Genomic DNA, 20,329 nt, shown 5'->3' on the forward strand with positions numbered 1-20,329 from the left:
AAACTATTAGGGTCGTATTATGACTCAGTCAAAGTAGTTATCTCATTCAAATTATGCTGAAAAAGTGCAATTCCGTGTTTAAAATATTCACGTATGCCGATATATCGCAGCATGGGAGCTGATATATCGCCTAACGGATGATATAGAAAACACGTCGGCTTTGCACGAACGTACGAACGGAGGCTCGGGACTAAGGCAGATCCGATATATCGCCATATATAGGGCGACATATCGCCCTTAGCATGATAAAATTTGAACTCTTTGTTTTTTTAATTTAAAAATAAGCCTTAACTACTTAGACCTGCCTCTGAATGTTTTTGACCGAGTCTTAAGCCTCTGATTGACGAATATTCAAATACTTTCAATTAATATTCATTATTTTTATTCAAATAAAAAAGGGGTTAGTTTCAATCCTTACCTCTATAAATAGGACCTAGTACCCAACCATTCCTCTCATTCTTCAAGCTGTGATCAGAGCCTCCAAGGTGCTAGTGTTACCATAGAGTGATAGACACTTGGGTTGGGATAAAAGCTTTGTCATTCTTAAGCTTTATAAAATACTTGGGAAGTGAGGTTTAGTGTATTTTGGTATTGAAGTTAGACCAATCCATAAGGTCAACTAAGGTATTCCTATTCTTTAAGTCCAGTTCTTTAAAATTCTTTAGTTTTCTTAGTTTCTTTTATTTAGATCCTAACTTTTGTTATTGGTTCTTGATTAGGTTCTTGAAACTTAGAGATCTTTCTTGGTAAGTTTCTTCTTGAAGGTTTAGTTTCCACATTTATTCTTTACTCTTTAGAAATACTCACCATTCTTATTACTGGTTTTAGGAGTGTTCCAAGTCCCGCATTTGTTCTCAAATATCCCGGTTTTGGTAAGGAAAATAAGATAGTTTTTATATGCTTATATGTTATAATTATGCTATAATATGTTATGTAATGATATGTTATGATATGATATCTTATGATATATATGTTTTTGAGGCTTATAGTTGCTTAAATAGCAAACCCCAATACTTTTATGTTTCTTGGGGCTTATAGTTGCTTAGCTAGCAAACATCAATGTATTTTGAGGCTTATAGTTGCTTAGCTAGTAAACCCCAATATTTACCATGTACATGGGTTAGAATTGTGATATATGTTTTATAGTATATGTTTTTGTTATAGTCGTATGTTTATGTTTTATGTTATATGTGTTAGTATATTTTCTTTGTTGGGCATTAGGCTCACTCCTTTTTCTTTTAGTGTGATGCAGGAAACTAGATACGGAGGCGGGAGGATTCTTGGATGCTTGACCTATGTATTGAGGATGAATGGAATGAATGGGCTGTGAGTTAATCGAGGATGACATTATTTTTAGTTTTTTTAAAAAAATTGTATTTCTATGTATTTTCCGCATTTAGTATTGTAAACAATCTTCTTTAGTTTAAAATTATGTTTTATGTTTTAAACAATGGGTACCCATACCAAAATTCTATTTTACTTTGTAATTTCCACAATATTATGTTGAAGTTTTAATAAAGTTATTATTATTTCTTATGTATATGTTCTTCAAAGTAATAGCTATGTTTAGTAGTTCTAATGGTCCAAGGTCTTAGAATAGTTGGGTCATTACAGAGCTCTTTCAGTGGGGAAAACTACGTGTAATCCAACTGATAATAAATGTGGGCTTGGTGATAGGGATTTGCGTTTAGATGTTGATGGGCCCTATATAATATCATTTAACATATCAATACAGTGTAGCCATGTGTTGACGCGGTTTTTCGCCAACAATGTATTAAGAAATGATAAAGGCAGATTAGAATTTGTCAGGAAGATGGGCTCTCTAGTATCCATTAGGTTGGTATAAGTAGTGTAAACAAGTTTGAACTTCTCCACAGACTTATTTTTCTTCGTCCCACTCTGGTCGCCCTCGCCATTTCCCTTCCTTTTATTATTTCCCCCTTGGTTATTCTGGGTAACGGTTTGAGCCATAGCTGCAACGTCCGTTACCGCTCCAACAGGATGAATAGGGGTTTGGCTGGTTCCCGCAATAGAAGCTTGCGTCTCCTCTAGGTTAATCCATTCTTGAGCTCGGGCCAAGAATTCGTCCACACTCTTAACTCCTTTTCTTTGGAGTTCCTGCCACAGGTCACCCTCGACGACGATTCCTGTCCTCATTGCCATTAGCTTAGAGGTGTCATCAGCATCCCTAGCTCGTGCAACGACATTGGAAAATCTACTTAGATATGCTTTCAACGTCTCGCCAGGTTGTTTCTTTATGTTGGCCAATGAATCAATATCAACCCGAGCTGCCTGTGAAGATCATAATGCTTTTTTGAACTTAGAAGAAAACTTCTTCCACGAGCTTATAGAATGCCTCTTGTATTGCTTAAACCACTTCCTGATGATTTATTGTCCCTCCAAGCTCGAGCTTGGTTTTGTGGGGCATTCCAGTTATCGCGTACTATGGACGGACCTCCTTTTGGTCGAGTATAGCTAATATCTTCATTTTGAGCTGGATTCCTTCTCTACGAATTCAAACGATCACAAAAATCGGTTTGTGGATTGTACCGAGGGCTCTGTGTACCGCTACGATGACTTTCGGTCCAGTAGCTCCCATTTGCGAAGCTTACAACTCACGGTTGGGGCCGAGGATCTGGATTTTCGACACGTGTTCGTGGGACATATGTATTGGCAGATGGGGGAGGATTCCTCCTACTGTCTCCATAAGCTGGAATGTCCCGTTGAGGACGAGGTGGTGTCGGATGGTCTTATAGGTGATGGGGGATGCCTTATTGGTAAGGCTATCCTCATTCCATTAGGGCAGACTAAATTAGCCCGCCTATGTTCTACTCTAATGTCTCTAGTCCTCTGTGCCTGGTGATCCGATCGCGGCATATGAGGGTTTGTTGGAGCATTTTGTCTTCATGAGCTTATCCCAACCACCCTTCATGGATTTTCATGGGCATTCCCAGGGGCCGGTGAAGAAGGTACCGAACTTGGGGTTGCAGTCCTAACCGACCCAACATGCTGACGACCCCTATGATGATCGCTGGGTCGAGCATTCTGTTGATCTTGCCCCGTAGGTGCAGAACTTGGAGTTGCAGTTCTGACTGATCGACTTGGTTTGGATCGATTATTCCTATGGGACTTATGAGACCCACTCTGCCTCTTTCTGACATTAACGTCGGTTTCAAAATGGGGTAACCGAGCCAAAACCTCTTCAATCTGCCTGTTTACCTTAGCGAGATGGTTCCTCAACTGCATGTTTTCCAAGTTGACGGTAATTAGGTAGTCTGGATTTGGATTCAGCAGCAATGACACCGAACTCCCAGTGCCGCCTTGTCCTGCCAGTTGTTTTCCTGGACGTTGCTAAATGATCGCTGGGTCGAGCATTCTATTGATCTTGCCTCGTAGGTACAAAACTTGGAGTTGCAGTTCTGACTGATCGAATTGGTTTGGATCGATTATTCCTGTGGGACTTATGAGACCCACTCTGCCTCTTTCCGACATTAATGTCGGTTGCCAAAGGGGGTAACCGAGCCAAAACCTCTTCAATCTGCTTGTTTACCTTAGCGAGATGGTTCCTCAACTGCATGTTTTCCACTTGACGACAGTTAGGTAGTCTGGATTTGGATTCGGTGGCAATGACACCAAACTCCCATTGTCACCTTGTCTCGCCAGTTGTTTTCCCGGACGTTGCTAAATCTTAGGGCCATATTCGTCCGGAACAGCGGTATGATGGCCCTCCTGCCCACCAAGCTGTTCTATCTCATTATCATGCATTGAGCGAGTGAGCACCATGATGAGAATCGACTAGGATTTTGATGAAGCACTAATTTGCTCTCAATGAAAGCACCAAACTGTTGACGCGATTTTTCGCCAACAGTGTATTAAGAAATGATAAAGGAAGATTAGTGCTTAATGGTAAACCGTAATAAAAAATATCAATAATTCACTCAAGAACACAGAAATTTTACGTGGTTCAGTGGTTAAAATTCACCTAGTCCACAAGTCAATATTATTGTTATTTCTCTCTCTATTTTGGCAGATTTTCGGTATTACAGAATTATCCCCCCTTTCTTATCCAATATTCCCAATATTTATAGGGGAATTCCATGGACAGGTTTGGGTAACCGCGTGAGTCAATCATGCATTTACATAATGTCTACATTCTATATAAATAATTCTCATTTATATTGGGATATGATTTGATTACAAAATAAATATGTTTTGATATCTTGGATAATAAATATGACAGCCTGGTCATATATAAGCATATAAGCAAATCCCGAATCTTTGGGAATCCTTTAGTATGCAATATGTGTTATATTTGAACCCGGACTGCGTATCTTCCACGGGCTTGCATTCTGACAGCTATCCGACCCTGAGCTAGTGCTTTGATGACTTCTCTTATTCGTAGTTCCTGGTAAAGTCAGAACGCTTAACGCCAGGTCTGACCATTACGAACCTCGAGCTATCTGTATGGGTAATAATCAAATATTCTTCTTGACTACTTTTCCACGCAATTATCTGTCAGCTGTACCCGAGCTGAGTGAATGAACTCGTGCTAAGATTAGGGTACAACACCATGTAAAAATAAAATGTAAACATCTGAGCAAATAATTTTATACCTGACCAGTCAGGATTAAATTTTTTGGCTAAGGTAGGAATGTGTCTCGTGCATCCCCAACATATCGTATGTTACCAAAGGGAATAGGGATCTCATCTTCTTCTTGTAAGACACTTATAAGCCAAACCCTCACAACTGAATCATCAAGTATAACTCCATGGATGACCATTTTACTACCCAAGTTTGGTAGAATTATAACACCCTTTGCCACTACATTGCCAATAATGTTGGAACACAATTGCACTTCATAGCTTGGCGGTGGTGGGGACTCATAAATTGATCGCTCATCTTTATCAAAAGGATCCGCTGTGATTTGGTGGACACGTTGATAGAATTCACCAATAAGATAGTCTTCGGTTTGTGGGATACGTGAATATACTTGATGAAAATGATCCTCTGCGGAGGAGGTAGGTCGATAGACTTCATCATTTGGATTTTCATAGCATTGCCTTTCGTTATCGTTTGGATTCTCATAGTATTGTCCTTCATCATTTGGATTCTCATAGTATTGTCCTTCATCATAGTATTCCCTGTCATCATTTTCCTCATTGTATCCCTCATGGTATTATACTTACCAAATCTTCTCTTATATTATCCATTCCTCTATGAGATGTTCGATGCCTTGACTTCATTTGTAATGCACGTGCTTTTTGTTCTTGATGCATTTTTTGTAACTCTGGACTTAGACAGCTAGCTACAAATTTTAACCATTCACTTTCATCAAGTATATCTCTATACTTATTCGGGGGAAATTTGAGTTCTTCCATCATACCCATTTTAGCCAAAGGTTTGATGTACTCAGTAGTGAGTTCACTTTTAAAATCCCTTATTATATGACCAACTTTTTTCAAAATCTCACGTTTAAAGGTTTAAGGAATGTTGTGACCACCCTAAGAATATAAACAAGAAAAATAATTATTAAATTTGAATATCACACTCAAATACATAAATATCATAATGATAATTTCTTACAATGATATCCTCTCATAGACTGTCTTTCGAGATCTTGTGGGACCTTCCTCCAATCACCTGAGTTGATAGAAATCGTGGCTCGTACTCTAGATCCAAGATGTGATATCATATTTGTATACACATCACTTATTGGTTGTCCCAGATCGTTCCATTCAAGATCTTTCTTGATTGCTTTGGCTTTTTTTTTGTAATGCAACTCATTCTTGTCTTATCGCGACCCCGCTGTTGCTCATTGTCATCTCCTTTATCTGTCATCTACAACATATAAATCAATTAGTATTATTTTAAATTAATGCATTACACAAATAAATAATCACAAGTATTAATGCATTGCACAAATAAATAAACACAAGTATTATATAACTTACTAAACATGTTTTCTTTTCTTTTTGGTTGATTCACAGTCGACCCATATTCCTTCTTCGATGTCGTTTCTAAAATAATCACGATCATCGATATCACTATCATTATCATTATCTTGAATATTCTCAACTTGTTCATGTATTGTTTGTCCAACAATGAAACAGTCATAATATAAATCATCATTTTCATCGTCATCTTCTTTTTCTGAGAACTTCCTCTCAGGAGCTGATAAAACGATTGACCATTTATCATTAACTGGATCAATTATATAAAACACTTATTTTTCTTGGGCAGCCATGATAAAATGATCGTTCCTGCTTCCCTTCTTACTTAAATCAACCAGAGTGAATCCAAGTTTGTTAGTTTTAACTCCAGTATTGTTGTCTCCCAAGAACATTTAAGAAGAGAAATACGAAACAATGAATAATCTAGCTCTCATATTTCTTCAACAACCCCGTAGTATGTCATTGTGCCTGACATTTGGTTATTATCTTTTGCACTGGCAAAATATATATCTTCTGCAACTATACTTACTCCACTATTTTGAACCAATCGAACATCATCTCTTGACTTAGTATGAATTGGTTTCCCCCAGACAATGTAAGCTTGGTGCTTTATTACATCAATGCTTGCTCCAAGAGATATGTGCTTCAACTCAATCAACACTCCATGATATGTTCTCCCAACTTCGTTAAAATTGTATTCTTCAGCCACCGACAAAACATTTTATTATGCTTATCTATAACCCATTTCTATTTATTTTTAACCTTTTTTGGAATCATCGACTGTAATAACTTCATGTGATCACTACAACAGAAAAAATAGTACAAACAAGTTTAAACAAGTATAAACAACAAAAAGAAAATCACTACTCTAATATATATGATTGAAATGTATTCTCTTTAAAATAAATTACTTACATTATATATGATTGAATCTCGGGATTATTTTGCATCACAACTAACTGAGCTTGATCTAATTCTTCCCTAGATATGGTGATCACTGTTCCGTTCCCTCGTAGTCCTTTATCAACCCCATTTAGAATTATCGACTGTAATAACTTCATGTGATCACTAAAACAAAAAAAAGAGTACAAACAAGTTTAAACAACAAATTGCATCACAACTAATTGAGTTTGATCTAATTCTTCCCTAGATACGGTGATCACTGTTCCATTCCCTCGTAGTCCTTTATCAATCCCATTTGAGTTATTATGTGGTTTGCTGATTCTGATTGTCTTAACCCCAATCATGTATTCTCAAGAAAATTCTACTACCTCTTCTGATATATAACATTCAACCATACTAGCTTCAGTATGATAGTGATTACATACATAACCTTTCAACACCTTCATACTCCTTTCAAATGGATACATCCATCTTGCCCAAACTGGTCCACACAACTTGGCTTCCCTTACTAGATGAACCATTACATGTATCATAATGTCAAAGAAGGATGGCGAAAAAAATATTTCAAGGGCATAGAGTTTCCACTATCTTACCGTGCAATGAATCCAATTTTTTCATTTCTAATTCTTTTATGCATAAATGATTGAAGAATATGCAAACATTTGACAAACAATCTCAAACTTTTTTCAGTAACTGACCGGATGGCAATCAGAAGTAATTGTTGCATTAACATATGACAATCATGTGATTTCATACCCATCAGATTCAAATCTCCCATAAATACCAAGTTTCGAATGTTGGATGAATATCCATCCGACACTTTCATCTCTGTAAATGATTTACATACAACTTTTTTCTCTTCTTTGGACAACGTGAAACACTGAGGAGGTAAATATGTGTGTTTACCTTTCTCTTCATGTACTAAATCAGTTCATATAGCCATTTCAACAAGATCTAAACGACTAGTTAGACAATCCTTAATTTTACCATGAATATCAAGTAATGCACCTATAATACTTTCACACACATTTTTTTCTATATGCATGACATCCAAACAATGTCGAACAAGTAATTCTTTCCAGTAAGGGAGACGAAAAAAATTTATTTCCTTTGGAAACATCCATTTACTTTCTTATTTTTCTTCATTTTTCCTTACTTGAAATCAGTTTTCTTTATTTCTTTAAGAATTTGTTGGCCCGATAGTGGCAAAGGAGCAACACCTTGTTCTTTATCACCATCAAATGTTTTTTTTCCTATAACGATGATTTAGAGATAAGTATCGTCTATGATCCATATAACACATTTTGTGCCCATTCGACAGACAAAGAGCCCTTGTGTTAGTGCAACATATTGTACATCCCTGGTAACCTTTTGTGCTTAATCCTGATAAATTACCATAAGACGGGAAATCATTAATAGTCCACAACAACACAACTTTTAAGTTAAAGACTTCTTTCTTAAAACCTTCATATGCCTTAACACCATTTTCATACAAATCTTTCAAATCATCAATCAATGGTGCCAAATAAACATTTATATCGTGTCCCGGTTGTTTTGGGTCTGAAATCATTAACGTGAGCATAAAAAAAAAATTTATTCTCATCACTAACCATAGATGAAGAGTGTACATAACAAGGAAGACAAGCCCCGAACTATGCCTACTACTTAGATATTTATGTGGATTTACACCATTGACAGCTAGACCTAGACGAAGATGTCTTGCTTCAGTTTTATATTATGGATTTAAGTTATTAACTTTTTTCCAGGCTTGCGAATCTACAGGATTTTAGAGTTTACCATCTTTCACTCTCCAAGTCTCATGGCATATTAAGTTTTCAGAGTGTTCTGCACTTCGATATAACTGCTTAAGTCGTGGAATCAAGGGCAAGTACCATATCACTTTCTGTGGAATAAGTTTCCCAATCTCCTTACTCTTGTTAGGTCTGTAGCGGGGTAAATCACGTTCTGGCCAAGTGTCCATGTCTGCATACTCTTTACGATATAACACAATCGTTCAGACATGCATGGATCTTCTCATACTTCAACCATATGCAATTGAAAGTTTCTTTACTTCATACATAGACTAAAGGAAGCAATTATCTGATGACAAAATCTCCTTTAAAGCAGCTAAAAATTGACTAAAGCATTTATCGCTCACTCCATTTTTTGCTTTTATGTTGTAACATTTCATCATCGTTGGTAATCTTTGTTTCAGACAACCATTGAATAATTGTTTATCTGCATTTCTAACCAATTTATAGAATTTTGAAGGATCATCAACAAACTCTTCTTGTGCTTCATCGAGCAATAGGATGATCATCTAAATCACTATAATCCAAATCATTAACCCCTCGCCTTCTGAATGGATAGGGATTATTATTTTTCATGATTCCCCATGCCAATACCATGTACGATAACTTGTATCAAATCAAATGATTCTTTATCATGGTAATATTTCCTTTTGATCCATTACCACAATCTATACATGGACGATGAATTCTTTTTGGATCACTACAATTTGTTTGATAAAATTCTAAAAATTGATTGAATCCATCTTGAAATTGTTGAGTTTGTCTATTCTCAAGAATCCATGATTTATCTATAATGATAATATCTACCTAATTCCTAAGTCAATAATGAAAAAAAAAATTAATATTGTAATTGAACAAAAATATGTTCAATAATAAATTCTGAAATAAAATGAGCAGAGTTTCCTATATTTCTATAACAAATCTAAAATTCATATGTATTTACAATTTCAACATAAACAAACATAATTATTACATATATTAACTTATAAACACATGTTCAATTAATATATTAATCTTAAAAAAATTGGGCAAAGTTTCTTCTTTTTCTATAGCATACACTACACCAAAATACCTATTTCGTGTCAGTCAAATGCGTCACTCAACGCAGTTGACTGAAGCCATTGACCGAGAATCAACATTTGTGGCAGTTGAGCACTGCCACAAATACAGGGGCATTTGTGTCAGTGGTAACACTGACGATGTTAATTAGCGAAGTTTGTGTCAGTGGCCAACTAACGCTGTTAACGTCACTGGGGTCGCAGGGATTGAGAGAGTGGGGATTGGGTACACGGGGCTGGGGTCGCATAGGGTGGCTGGGTACACGGGGTCGAGGTTCATAGTTTTTTTTTAATATAGCGTTTGCGTCAGTTGGGCACTGCCACAAATGTCACATTTGTGACAGTTGGGCACTGACGCAAACGCCATACTGGTTTGCGTCATGGGATTCCGTGTCAGTTTCAAAACTTACGCAAACAATCAATTGTGGCAGTTAGGAACTGTCACAAACAATCTTTTTTGTAGTAGTGATATCCCAAGTTATTATAACCTATAAATTCAAACAAAACAAAACATACAACAAACAACATGCATGTTCTCAACCATAAGCCACCGTAGCACACAAAATTCGCAGAACCTACTTCACTAAGACACACATGTTCTCAACCTTTTGTTATCTCCGCAGTACACAATTTTATCTTAGAACATACTTCACTACGGATGAGTGTCTAATATATTCAATCTTATCTAACAATAGTTTGTAAATATAAAAAAGAAAAATAAAAAACTAAGTAGTAATTATTACTCACCTTCAAAATTAATCTACAACAATTTCAACACACCTCAAATTCAAACAAATATTTCCTACAATAAAAGTTTAAACAATGATTAGTAAATATGATAATTGAATTAATCCTAAAATAATATAATTAACAAAAATAATTTTTAAAAAAAAATTCATTATGTAAATAATATACAAAATTATGTAAAAAAGAATATTATAATATAAAAAATGATGTAAATAACAATATTTTAATATAAAAAATTATGTAAAATACAATATATTTTAAAGATTTAACATAATTAACATTATTAAAAAATAAATAAATTAGGTACATAATATAAAAAATAACCCAAAAACTGAAATATTAAAAAAAAAGTCAAGTTTTAGTGATCAATAATTGTTTTGAACAATGAAAATGTCTTCTAATCCTCCATAAACGTTAGAAAAAAGCTTGAAAGCCACCCTATAGGCATACATTAAAACCTCGTTAAACATATTCAATATTTATTCATTTTTGCCCTAAAACTTTAAAATAAATTAATATTATGTATATTTACATGATTTAAAGTATTAATATGCAAGAAAATGAAAAAAAAAACAATGAAAAATGGTGAAAATGAACCTTACCGTTAGGGATGTTCATAAAACCGCCCACACCGCACCACACACACCACAATTTACAGTTTAGAATCATTCGCGGTGCGGTGCGGTTTGTATTTTTGCCAAACCGCGCGGTGCGGTACGGTTTGTGGTTTTAAATTTTATAAATGCGGTTCAAACTACACCGCACCGCATCATTATATATATTAACTTTTTTTATATTTTTTTTCTTTTTTATCACATTTAAAATTAATGCATAAATATTTGTATAGTAAAATATACACAATATTTAGAAAAAATATATAATGATTTGTAGGATGTTAACACATATTCTACTTCAATCTAAAGATATTCCTCATTAACTAACATCTTTACTTCTATATTATAATTTTCCTTTGTTATTAGTTTGTTAAATCTTTATTGTTTTGCTAAAAGTTTATTAGTTTGTTGTACATTTAATTATTGTGTTAAACACTCTATGGTTATGAGATTTATTATGAATATTTATTAATTATAATGTTTAATTGTTAAATTATATGGCAAAAGGTATAAACCGCCCACACTGCACCGCACCACACCACACCGCATTTTTGCAGTGCAGTTTATGCGGTTTTAGGTCTATGCAGTGCGGATTGCAGTTTGGAAAATTGCTCAAACAACATATGCGATGCGGTCTAAAAAATTAGAGAAAAACTGCACCATCCACACCATGAACACCCCTACTTACTGTGGTTGGGGACGAAGGGCGGAGCCGTCCTCTCTCACATCAGTGAAATGGAAAATGAGCAGGGAAATGAGGTTCGGATCTATTTTGCAAGGAAAAAGGACTTTTTTCCACAGTTTTCTCTAAAGAACCGCGGAGAAAAGTCCCCACCACCCCACTCTTGAAACTTTAAATTGTGTTTTTTTTAAGCACAATAAAATAATATGCGGGTATTAAATGTGATATTTCAGACTCATTTAAATATTTTCTCTGCACTTTTTATTTAAGGTTGAAAAAAAAACAACAAGAAAGCTTATATATGTAGTAGTATTTTAATTCTAAATTTCTTAAGATTTAATTTTATTACCAACTTAACTAAGTGTTTTGAAACATATGCCATTATTATTATGGATTACCAATGTAAATATGTTTTAATATAAATATGTTGTTTGACTTATACATAACAGTTGGGTTAAATTACTGAAAATAAAACAGCTGGGTTGAATTTAATATAATTATCACTTTCATTGATTTTAAAAATGAAATTTATATTAATAATTCGTTATTAAAAGAAAATTAATAAATATTTTCATATAAAATAAACTCAATAATTAATAACAAAATAAAACTAAAAATATAGTGTTCGGAGATATACAAATTTTGTAATATCTAGATATTGACTTAGTTTATATTTCGATCATATTGGCATTTTAAACATTTTGGTAATTTCAAAATTTTCAGTAATATTTAGTAGTATTAATTTGTTATAAAATTGATGATAGATTTTTGTTTTTGAAAAAAATTATTCTTGAAATTATTAATTGCATATCGATCGATCAAGCGATGATCGAATTTTGTATTGATATCTTATTAATGTGAAATAGTATTACGTCCACAATTATTCGAGAATTCAATTATAGTCAAATTTCCCGTGAAGAAATATTTCTTACGTAGAAATCATCAAATTAAATTTAAGAAACTAGAGATATATATTTATAGGATCCCTGAACGTGAAGAAATCAATTACTAAATTAAGTTGAATTTGGTGATTATCATTAATATATTTATATTGAAAAACTCGTGAGCGTAGCATGAATTATATACCCATCGCGTTTTAAGAGATAAATTAATTAATGACATGCACGGGAATATTACTCATTTCCATGCAATTTATAATAATACATATTAATTAATTAGTACCAAATAGTATAAAAAAGATTACTTTGATCTAATTAACCAAGAGATTAATAGAAAGATAAGGATATTATTATACGTTACCTATATTACGTGTTTGGATATATGTTCGCGTGTAATTTGGGAACAAGACCACATAGCTTTCAGTTTTCATGGATAGAATTAAGGATATATATATATATATATATATATATGACTTATTATTATAGTTGCGTAAACGTAAAGTATTATTTCATCTAATATCTATCAACTCTATCAATATGATATTTACTTGTTTGTCTATTATATAAAAAATATATATTTAATTTTTTTAAATTTTTTTGGTGGATTTGTATTAAATCTGCTAATTAATTGTGGTGTGTTGATACTGAGATGACTACTTCACTACTAGTGATTAAAGTCTCTACAGCTCACAAGTTTGGTATCCGTGATGGAAGGAAAATATGGGCTTAATTTAATTTTGTTTACTTTCGAAAATTCCAACCTTTTTATTTTTTGGGGCAGTAACACAAATTGGCATCTTATAAAGCCAAAACTAGGTTCACTCATTCATACCAAACCATACTTCATTCCACTTTCTTTTTTTTTTTGCTATTTAACCCCTTTTGTCGGCAGTTTATTCAGAGGTTCTCTTATATAAATTTTAATTTTTTTTTTGTGGGCATTTTTGCTTTTTCCTCCTATATAAATTATAGTTCCTAATCATGAGAAGACTAATCTACGAGTTAAAGAAATAAAATTTGACCCCCCCTCGTTTACTTTACATATAATTGACTATATATATCTTTGTATAAATTTCGTTTTTTCCACTCCTAAGTTCGAATTATTAAAAGATAGTAGTTAATTACTACACTGTCATGTATTAATGAAGGGAAATTGAACTAACGTTTTAAAAGCTTTGACCAATAGTTTTGGTTCCATGGTTAGGTTAGCATCTATTATTAGACCTAGACATATTATTTCCCAATGAATTATGATGACATGGGCAGAAGAAAAATATAGATTAAAAACATTGAAAACACTTTTTATATATATATATATATAATAAACTTGAAAAATTAATTATCTCTTTTATAAATATGAGGTTACCCTAAAATTATCTATATTTCCTAAATTAAAAACTATATATATATGTTGTTAACAATTTATGATTTGGACATATATAATTGAATATTATCGCATATGCATGATACTTATATTTACGTAATTTTTAGTTTAGAAACAAAGAATAGAGTGTAGGGTAATTAGAAGTAGCCATGTAGGTGACATTGGGCATTAATATAAGGTTGTTAAGATATACACAACTCTACATAATAATATGTTTAATTATTAGTATGGAAAAAATGAGATAGATTCCTTTATCACATCCAATGGGAATGAAATTGTAGTAAAGTAAACAGTGGCTGAGCCAACATGGTAGGCAAGTAGGGTTACAACGTAATCTCCTCATAATTAGAATATACATAACCCAATTCCAATTCGTCATATGATAAAATGATAGTTATTTTGGACTCTTACTGCTATAATTTCTATTTTACCATTTAAAAAAGATTTACTATTTATTTGTACTTTTTTATAAGTTTTGTCCTATCAAAGTATGTAGTATATAATAATAAATCCATTTAAATAAATTTACATCAATTTTTTGCACTCATTTTTTCTTAAATAAATTAAAAAAACCGTATTAATTAAAAACATATATCACATAAAACAATTACTATAATTTTTTTTTAAATATATATTATTGTATATGTGTTGGGCATGGAATGGATATACACGCGTTGTTTCAAATATAAGTTTAGTAGGTAAGCGGCAACAAAGCTGGTTTCTCCTGTACCCAAAATCTCAGTTACTTACATTTATAAGGTCATGTGATTTCGTTTAGCCTTAGCACAAAAATGATTTTGAAGGTATTTTATTCTGTGTATCAATATTACATACCAAATATTCCAAAAAAAAAAAACTTTCAGAAGAAAAGAAAAAGATCAAATGTGAGTTATGGGTTCTGCTTTAGTTATTATTAGTACTATAGAGAAAATATCAAAGATGCAGCATGTTCCCATGAATTAAATCAAAACGAGTTCGCATGTAATACAAAAATAAAAAATAAAAACAGCTGTAAACCTCTCGTTTATGGGTTCCACCCCAAGAGCCATAAAGCTCACCACATACAATTTATTATTGAAAAAATAAAAAAGAAAACCATTAAAGGTATTAACAGTAACAGCTTTGAGAACTGTTATGTTTTCAGTGCCTCACCGCTCTCTTCTTACAAATGCCCGTTAGGTATTTAATGTCGTTTGTTTATAATAACTTTATTCTCACTCCCTTGAGCCAAAAAAAAAAACTTTATTCTCACTCCAAAGTCAAATCCACGGAGGGAAATTGTCTGTGATATCGCTTAACCATTTTTGGCCGTAACTTTAATTTGGTTCTTTTTGTTTTCGACACACACAGACTCGTATATCTCTCTCCTTATTATATGTATTATTAAAAATATATAATAAGATTCTAAACTTGACCCTTGTCATAAAATCTTAAAAAGCCCGGCAAATACTATTCTGTGCTACAGAGAGAGTAAAAAGCTCTTCTCTCTCTCTCTCTTCAATTCTCTCAGATTTCTTTCTTATTTTCATTCTATATCTAGCTCCTCTAAAGCTGGATTCTTGAACATTTTTTTCCAATAAATGTTTCTGCATTCTTAAATAAACACTCCTAGGCTATTTCAAAGTTGGTTCTTTTTTTCTTTTTTCTTTTGGGGTCCTGAAAAATTTAATATTACAGAACTTGGTGGCAGAGTTTGAAACAGAGGAGGGTTATGATGAAGCTTTTGTGGGTTGGTATTGCTGTCGTAGTTGTTTTAGGCAAATGGGTTGATGGTTTTGTGGAATTTAGTCTCAATGAAACAGAGATTTCCTTAATGGAAGGCTTTGGAGTCTCTAAGGCAGGTTACAACCCTTTGATGGTCGGTCTTACCCTCATTCACGGAGCTGGCGCAAAAGGAGCTGGTACACTCTCTTGTATTTCTTATTTTGATTCTTTCTTCCTTTTCCTACGGTTTCTTCTTTCTTGGCATTTTATTCATGCTAGGTGTAGCTGTAGCCATTAGCCACAACCTTTTTGAAAATATAAACAACTTATTTCAATGGTTAATGTCACTTTTATAATGGGTTATGGGAAAATATCAAATAAGTAGCTGCATAGTAGATTTAGTTTATCACTTTGCATTATGATACTTGAGTGGATTTGTTTCTGGGTGATCATACATCTCCATTAGATTTATCGCTTCACATGCTATATGCCTCTCGTATATCTTAAACTCTTCTTGTACTTTTAGAGAATTACTTTTTAGAGATAATAAGATCTCTGAAATTTTTTGTAAATCTTTCTCTGTATTTGTTTATTTATTTTTACCCATTTTGTTAATTTTTATTCTTTTGAGCAAGCATTTTGCTATCCATGGCCTGCTCAAAAGTTAGCTCTCCTCTCTTAACTATTTCTTACTGCTCGGCTCTCTGCCTTAATGTCAAGTGCACATGTCATTATTTTCTTCTTCTTCTTCTTCTTCTTCTTCTTCTTCTTCTTCTTTATTATTATTATTTTTTAAAATTTTGAATTTGTAGATCTTGTTAAAATTGTGTTAACATCAGTGATCCTAAATATTTTAATGTGTTTTATTCAAAGAGATTTGTCTCACATGATGGCTTAATGTTACTTCCTTGTTTGTTTCTCATTTACAGTCTGCTTGGATGGAACCTTGCCAGGATACCACTGGCACCGTGGATATGGATCAGGAGCAAATAATTGGCTTATACAATTGGAGGTTTGTGAGATATATAAAACAATTATTATATCTTTCACTTCTAAGTGCATAAGTTTTGCATGACTTGATATTAACAAAATTTCCATGTTAAAGTATTTTGCTTTCCTTGGAATCTTCCCAAGATATAGAATGAAATGACTTGACAACTATACATTAAACCATAGCTTGACGTTAAAAAGCACAAAATCACACTCTTAAGTCAAATTGTAGCAATATTTGGTTCCTACTTGTTTTTGGTGCTTTATCAGTATATCAAAAGAGTGTTTGACGGGGTCAAGGATGGTAGTTCCAGATGACAAGTTGTGTTATGTGGTCTTGGAAAGCTATACTTTCATTATTTTTATTCTAGTCTTTTTCTCATTACATTAGAGATCCAAGCAAATTTCAGGAGTCCTTCCATCATGCTAATGGAATTATCATCTCGTTGCAGGGTGGTGGTTGGTGCAATAGTGTTAGGAATTGTGTATATCGCAAAACAACACGACGGGGATCGTCAACATACATGGAAAAGCTAATACCATTTACAGGAATACTAAGTGCAAAAGCCGAAGAGAATCCTGGTTATCTCTCAAACTAAACCTCAAATGTTGAAAAAGAAAGAAAAAAACATACACTGCCTTTATCTGTCTCTTTTTCTTTATAATTTTTCACTTCCTTAACTCGCTGTCTTGACAAGTATCTTGTTCCATTCCACCTGGGATTTCAGATTTCTACAACTGGAATAGAGTAAAACTTCGCTATTGTGATGGTGCCTCTTTTACTGGCGACAGTGAACATAAGGTTTGGACAATATACTCACCATTTGTGGTTTTTACATGAATACTGCTTTTCAGTTTATATTTATTGGCTCAGTTGATTGAGCAACAAAACTTAAGTCGAAACGAATCAGGAATGTCTACTTCAATAATAGTTGCTTATAATTTATACAGTATAGACATACAGACTTTGTTTTATCTCTTTTGAGATTCTAGGAATAGTATATTAGTATGGTTTTATTTTTACCTGTTCCATTGGAAATATCGAACTTGATTAGCTGCATAATGACTTATTCGTTGTAGTCCTTGATTCTTTCTAAACATTTTATCATTTAGAAATATTGCTTCCTTCTAGGGTGCACAATTGCAATTTAGAGGAGAGCGTATATGGTGGGCTGCAATGGAAGATTTAATGTCAAAGGGAATGCGTAATGCTCATCAGGTACATAATTTTTTTCCCACCAACCTCACCTTTTCACAACTTTCTAGGTTCTTTTACCTTTTCAACATCATTCACTGCAGCAACTGGAAACATATCAACTGATCCTTTATTTTTTTTTATAGACTCTTCTTTCTGGATGCTCAGCCGGAGGTCTGGCATCTATTTTACATTGTGATAACTTTAAGAGTTTGTTTCCTGGAAATATTAGAGTGAAGTGCCTCAGCGATGCTGGATTGTTTCTTGACGCGTAAATATTCTCTCTTATTTGAGAAGCCTTCTTCTTTCACCTTTTTGTTTTTTTCAGAAGCTGTTATGCAGACTTGTTCCAAGGTGAGATGACACATCTGAACTCTTTCCTCTCTGCAATTTCAGGGTCGATATTTCTGGTGGAAGAACACTTAGGAATCTATACAGTGGTGTAGTAGGCTTACAGGTATTGCATTTATTTTAAGGATAGTCAACTTTTTATTATTGTAGGAAACTAGAAAAACCTTACTGCACTTGTGTACAGTGTCACTTTGGTCGTAAACTTTAATCTGTTGAAGTTTGAGATCAAACGGTAATTTGAGTTGAAACTTTAACATCCACTTCGTATTTTTAGTACATCAGTTGATTGCATGATGGTTTAGGGAGAATGGTATTGTTTTAGTTTGAATAAAGTTTCTTTGTAGTTTGTCGATATTTAGCTCATAAGAATACAAATGTTTATTTTGTTATTTTCCTTCATTCTTTCAGGGAGTGCAAAAGAATTTGCCGCAGATTTGTACTAACCATCTTGACCCAACTTCGGTAATCATTTTTTCTTTATTAGAAAATTTGGAATAAAAGTAAAATAAGTAAAATTTGAGCGTGTTTCCTATATCATTCTGACTTTGCTTTTCATCTGTCATGTTTGTTTAGTGCTTTTTCCCTCAAAATTTGATCGCCAGCGTTAAGACTCCGCTGTTTATTCTAAATGCAGCCTACGATTCATGGCAGGTAATTTCTTTATATACCTAATATTTGAAATCTATATTTCGGTTTATTGCCTCAAATTAAAACTTATACATTCCTCCTTAAAATCAGATTCAATCCAGCTTAGCTCCACCATCAGCAGATCCCCATGGCTTCTGGCATGAATGCAGATTAAACCATGCAAAATGTTCTTCTACACAAATTCACTTTTTACAAGGTGATTTTCAATTTCCAAATCCTGCTTCTGAATGGTAACTTACCTTTTCTTTTCAAGACTTTCACAAATCATGTTTACGAAAGTTGCATTTTTCCCTCTTATTCTCAAAAACAGGATTCAGAAATCAGATGCTGAAAGTAATCAGTCGATTCTCACACTCTCCTCAAAATGGTTTATTTATAAACTCATGCTTTGCTCATTGCCAAACTGAGAGGCAAGATACATGGTTTGCTGATGATTCTCCCGTCATTAGAAACAAGGTAAGCACACGTATTTTGTTTTGTTAAGGTGTACCAATAGACATTACCATGGTTTGAGAGACTTATGATCACTCAAACCATTTCAAGCAACCTATAAGCTCGAGTTGGCGATAACATATCACTGCTAACATATCACTACTGATAAAGTGGTGGAAAAACTTATTGCGGTCACTAATTCTCAATGCTGATCATAATCTTTTCTTTTTTCTCATCATTTTTTCTGTTGTTTATAATATGCAGCCGATTGCACTAGCTGTTGGGGACTGGTACTTCGACCGAGCAGCTGTTAAGGACATAGATTGTCCCTACCCTTGTGACAACACTTGCCACAATCTGGTTTTCCGATGATTCCATATATGAATTGGTTCATCCTCGTGATGACCATAATATATAAGGATGATCTAGTTGAGTAATCTACAAAGTTATAGTTTCTGCTACTTAAGAAATTAAGAACTTCACAATTCATTTGGAAAGCAATATATATGAAAATATAAAGAAAATAAGTACATTATTTGGGGCTACTGAGAAGTGCAGCAAATCTGCTCTCAGCAAAGCTTCCTGCATTGTATGATTGAAGCACAAAAGTATAAAAGGGTAAAAGCTCTTTATCTTTAAGTGGTTCCAAAATATTTTATATGTTGCATATATGTATGCCATTTGATATATGTTTTGCCTAGACTTTGTAAGACTTGAGTTTTAGTTCATGTGGCGAAGGAAGAAATTTTGCTCAGTTAATGGACAGTACGATTTAAACATAAGCAAAATGGAGGATAAACAAGCAAATAATAGATTCACAAGTTCAATAGTTGTAATCCTTCCATTTCAAGTCATAAGTAAAAATTGAAATTCTTGAAACTTATGCTGAAAATGGTTAATGAAATTATGCAAACTCAATCAAACTATTAGTATTTTTTTTTTTGGAAGGAATGGTCATT

General features: G+C 33.5%; 1 protein-coding gene across 1 annotated transcript; it reads left to right on the forward strand.

The window, feature by feature from the left end:
- Positions 1-15,467: 15,467 nt before the first annotated feature.
- LOC133788293 (pectin acetylesterase 12-like) lies at positions 15,468-20,009 on the forward strand. Its single transcript, XM_062225723.1, has 12 exons — positions 15,468-15,951; positions 16,684-16,766; positions 17,197-17,326; positions 17,473-17,546; positions 17,877-17,963; positions 18,086-18,210; positions 18,336-18,396; positions 18,699-18,752; positions 18,864-18,941; positions 19,029-19,134; positions 19,249-19,394; positions 19,635-20,009. Exons 1-12 carry the CDS (start codon positions 15,762-15,764, stop codon positions 19,740-19,742), a joined length of 1,242 nt encoding a protein of 413 aa, XP_062081707.1. The 5' UTR covers positions 15,468-15,761; the 3' UTR covers positions 19,743-20,009.
- The last annotated feature ends 320 nt before the right edge of the window (positions 20,010-20,329 follow it).

Source organism: Humulus lupulus, chromosome 7 (assembly GCF_963169125.1).
Source record: "Humulus lupulus chromosome 7, drHumLupu1.1, whole genome shotgun sequence".
NCBI lineage: Eukaryota > Viridiplantae > Streptophyta > Magnoliopsida > Rosales > Cannabaceae > Humulus > Humulus lupulus.

Coding starts and splice junctions, on each gene's coding strand:
- LOC133788293 (XM_062225723.1), top strand. CDS start 15,762: ATGATGAAGCTTTTGTGGGTTGGTATTGCTGTCGTAGTTGTTTTAGGC. Junction 17,547..17,876: donor CTGGCGACAGTGAACATAAG/GTTTGGACAATA, acceptor GCTTCCTTCTAG/GGTGCACAATTGCAATTTAG. Junction 18,397..18,698: donor GTGGTGTAGTAGGCTTACAG/GTATTGCATTTA, acceptor TCATTCTTTCAG/GGAGTGCAAAAGAATTTGCC.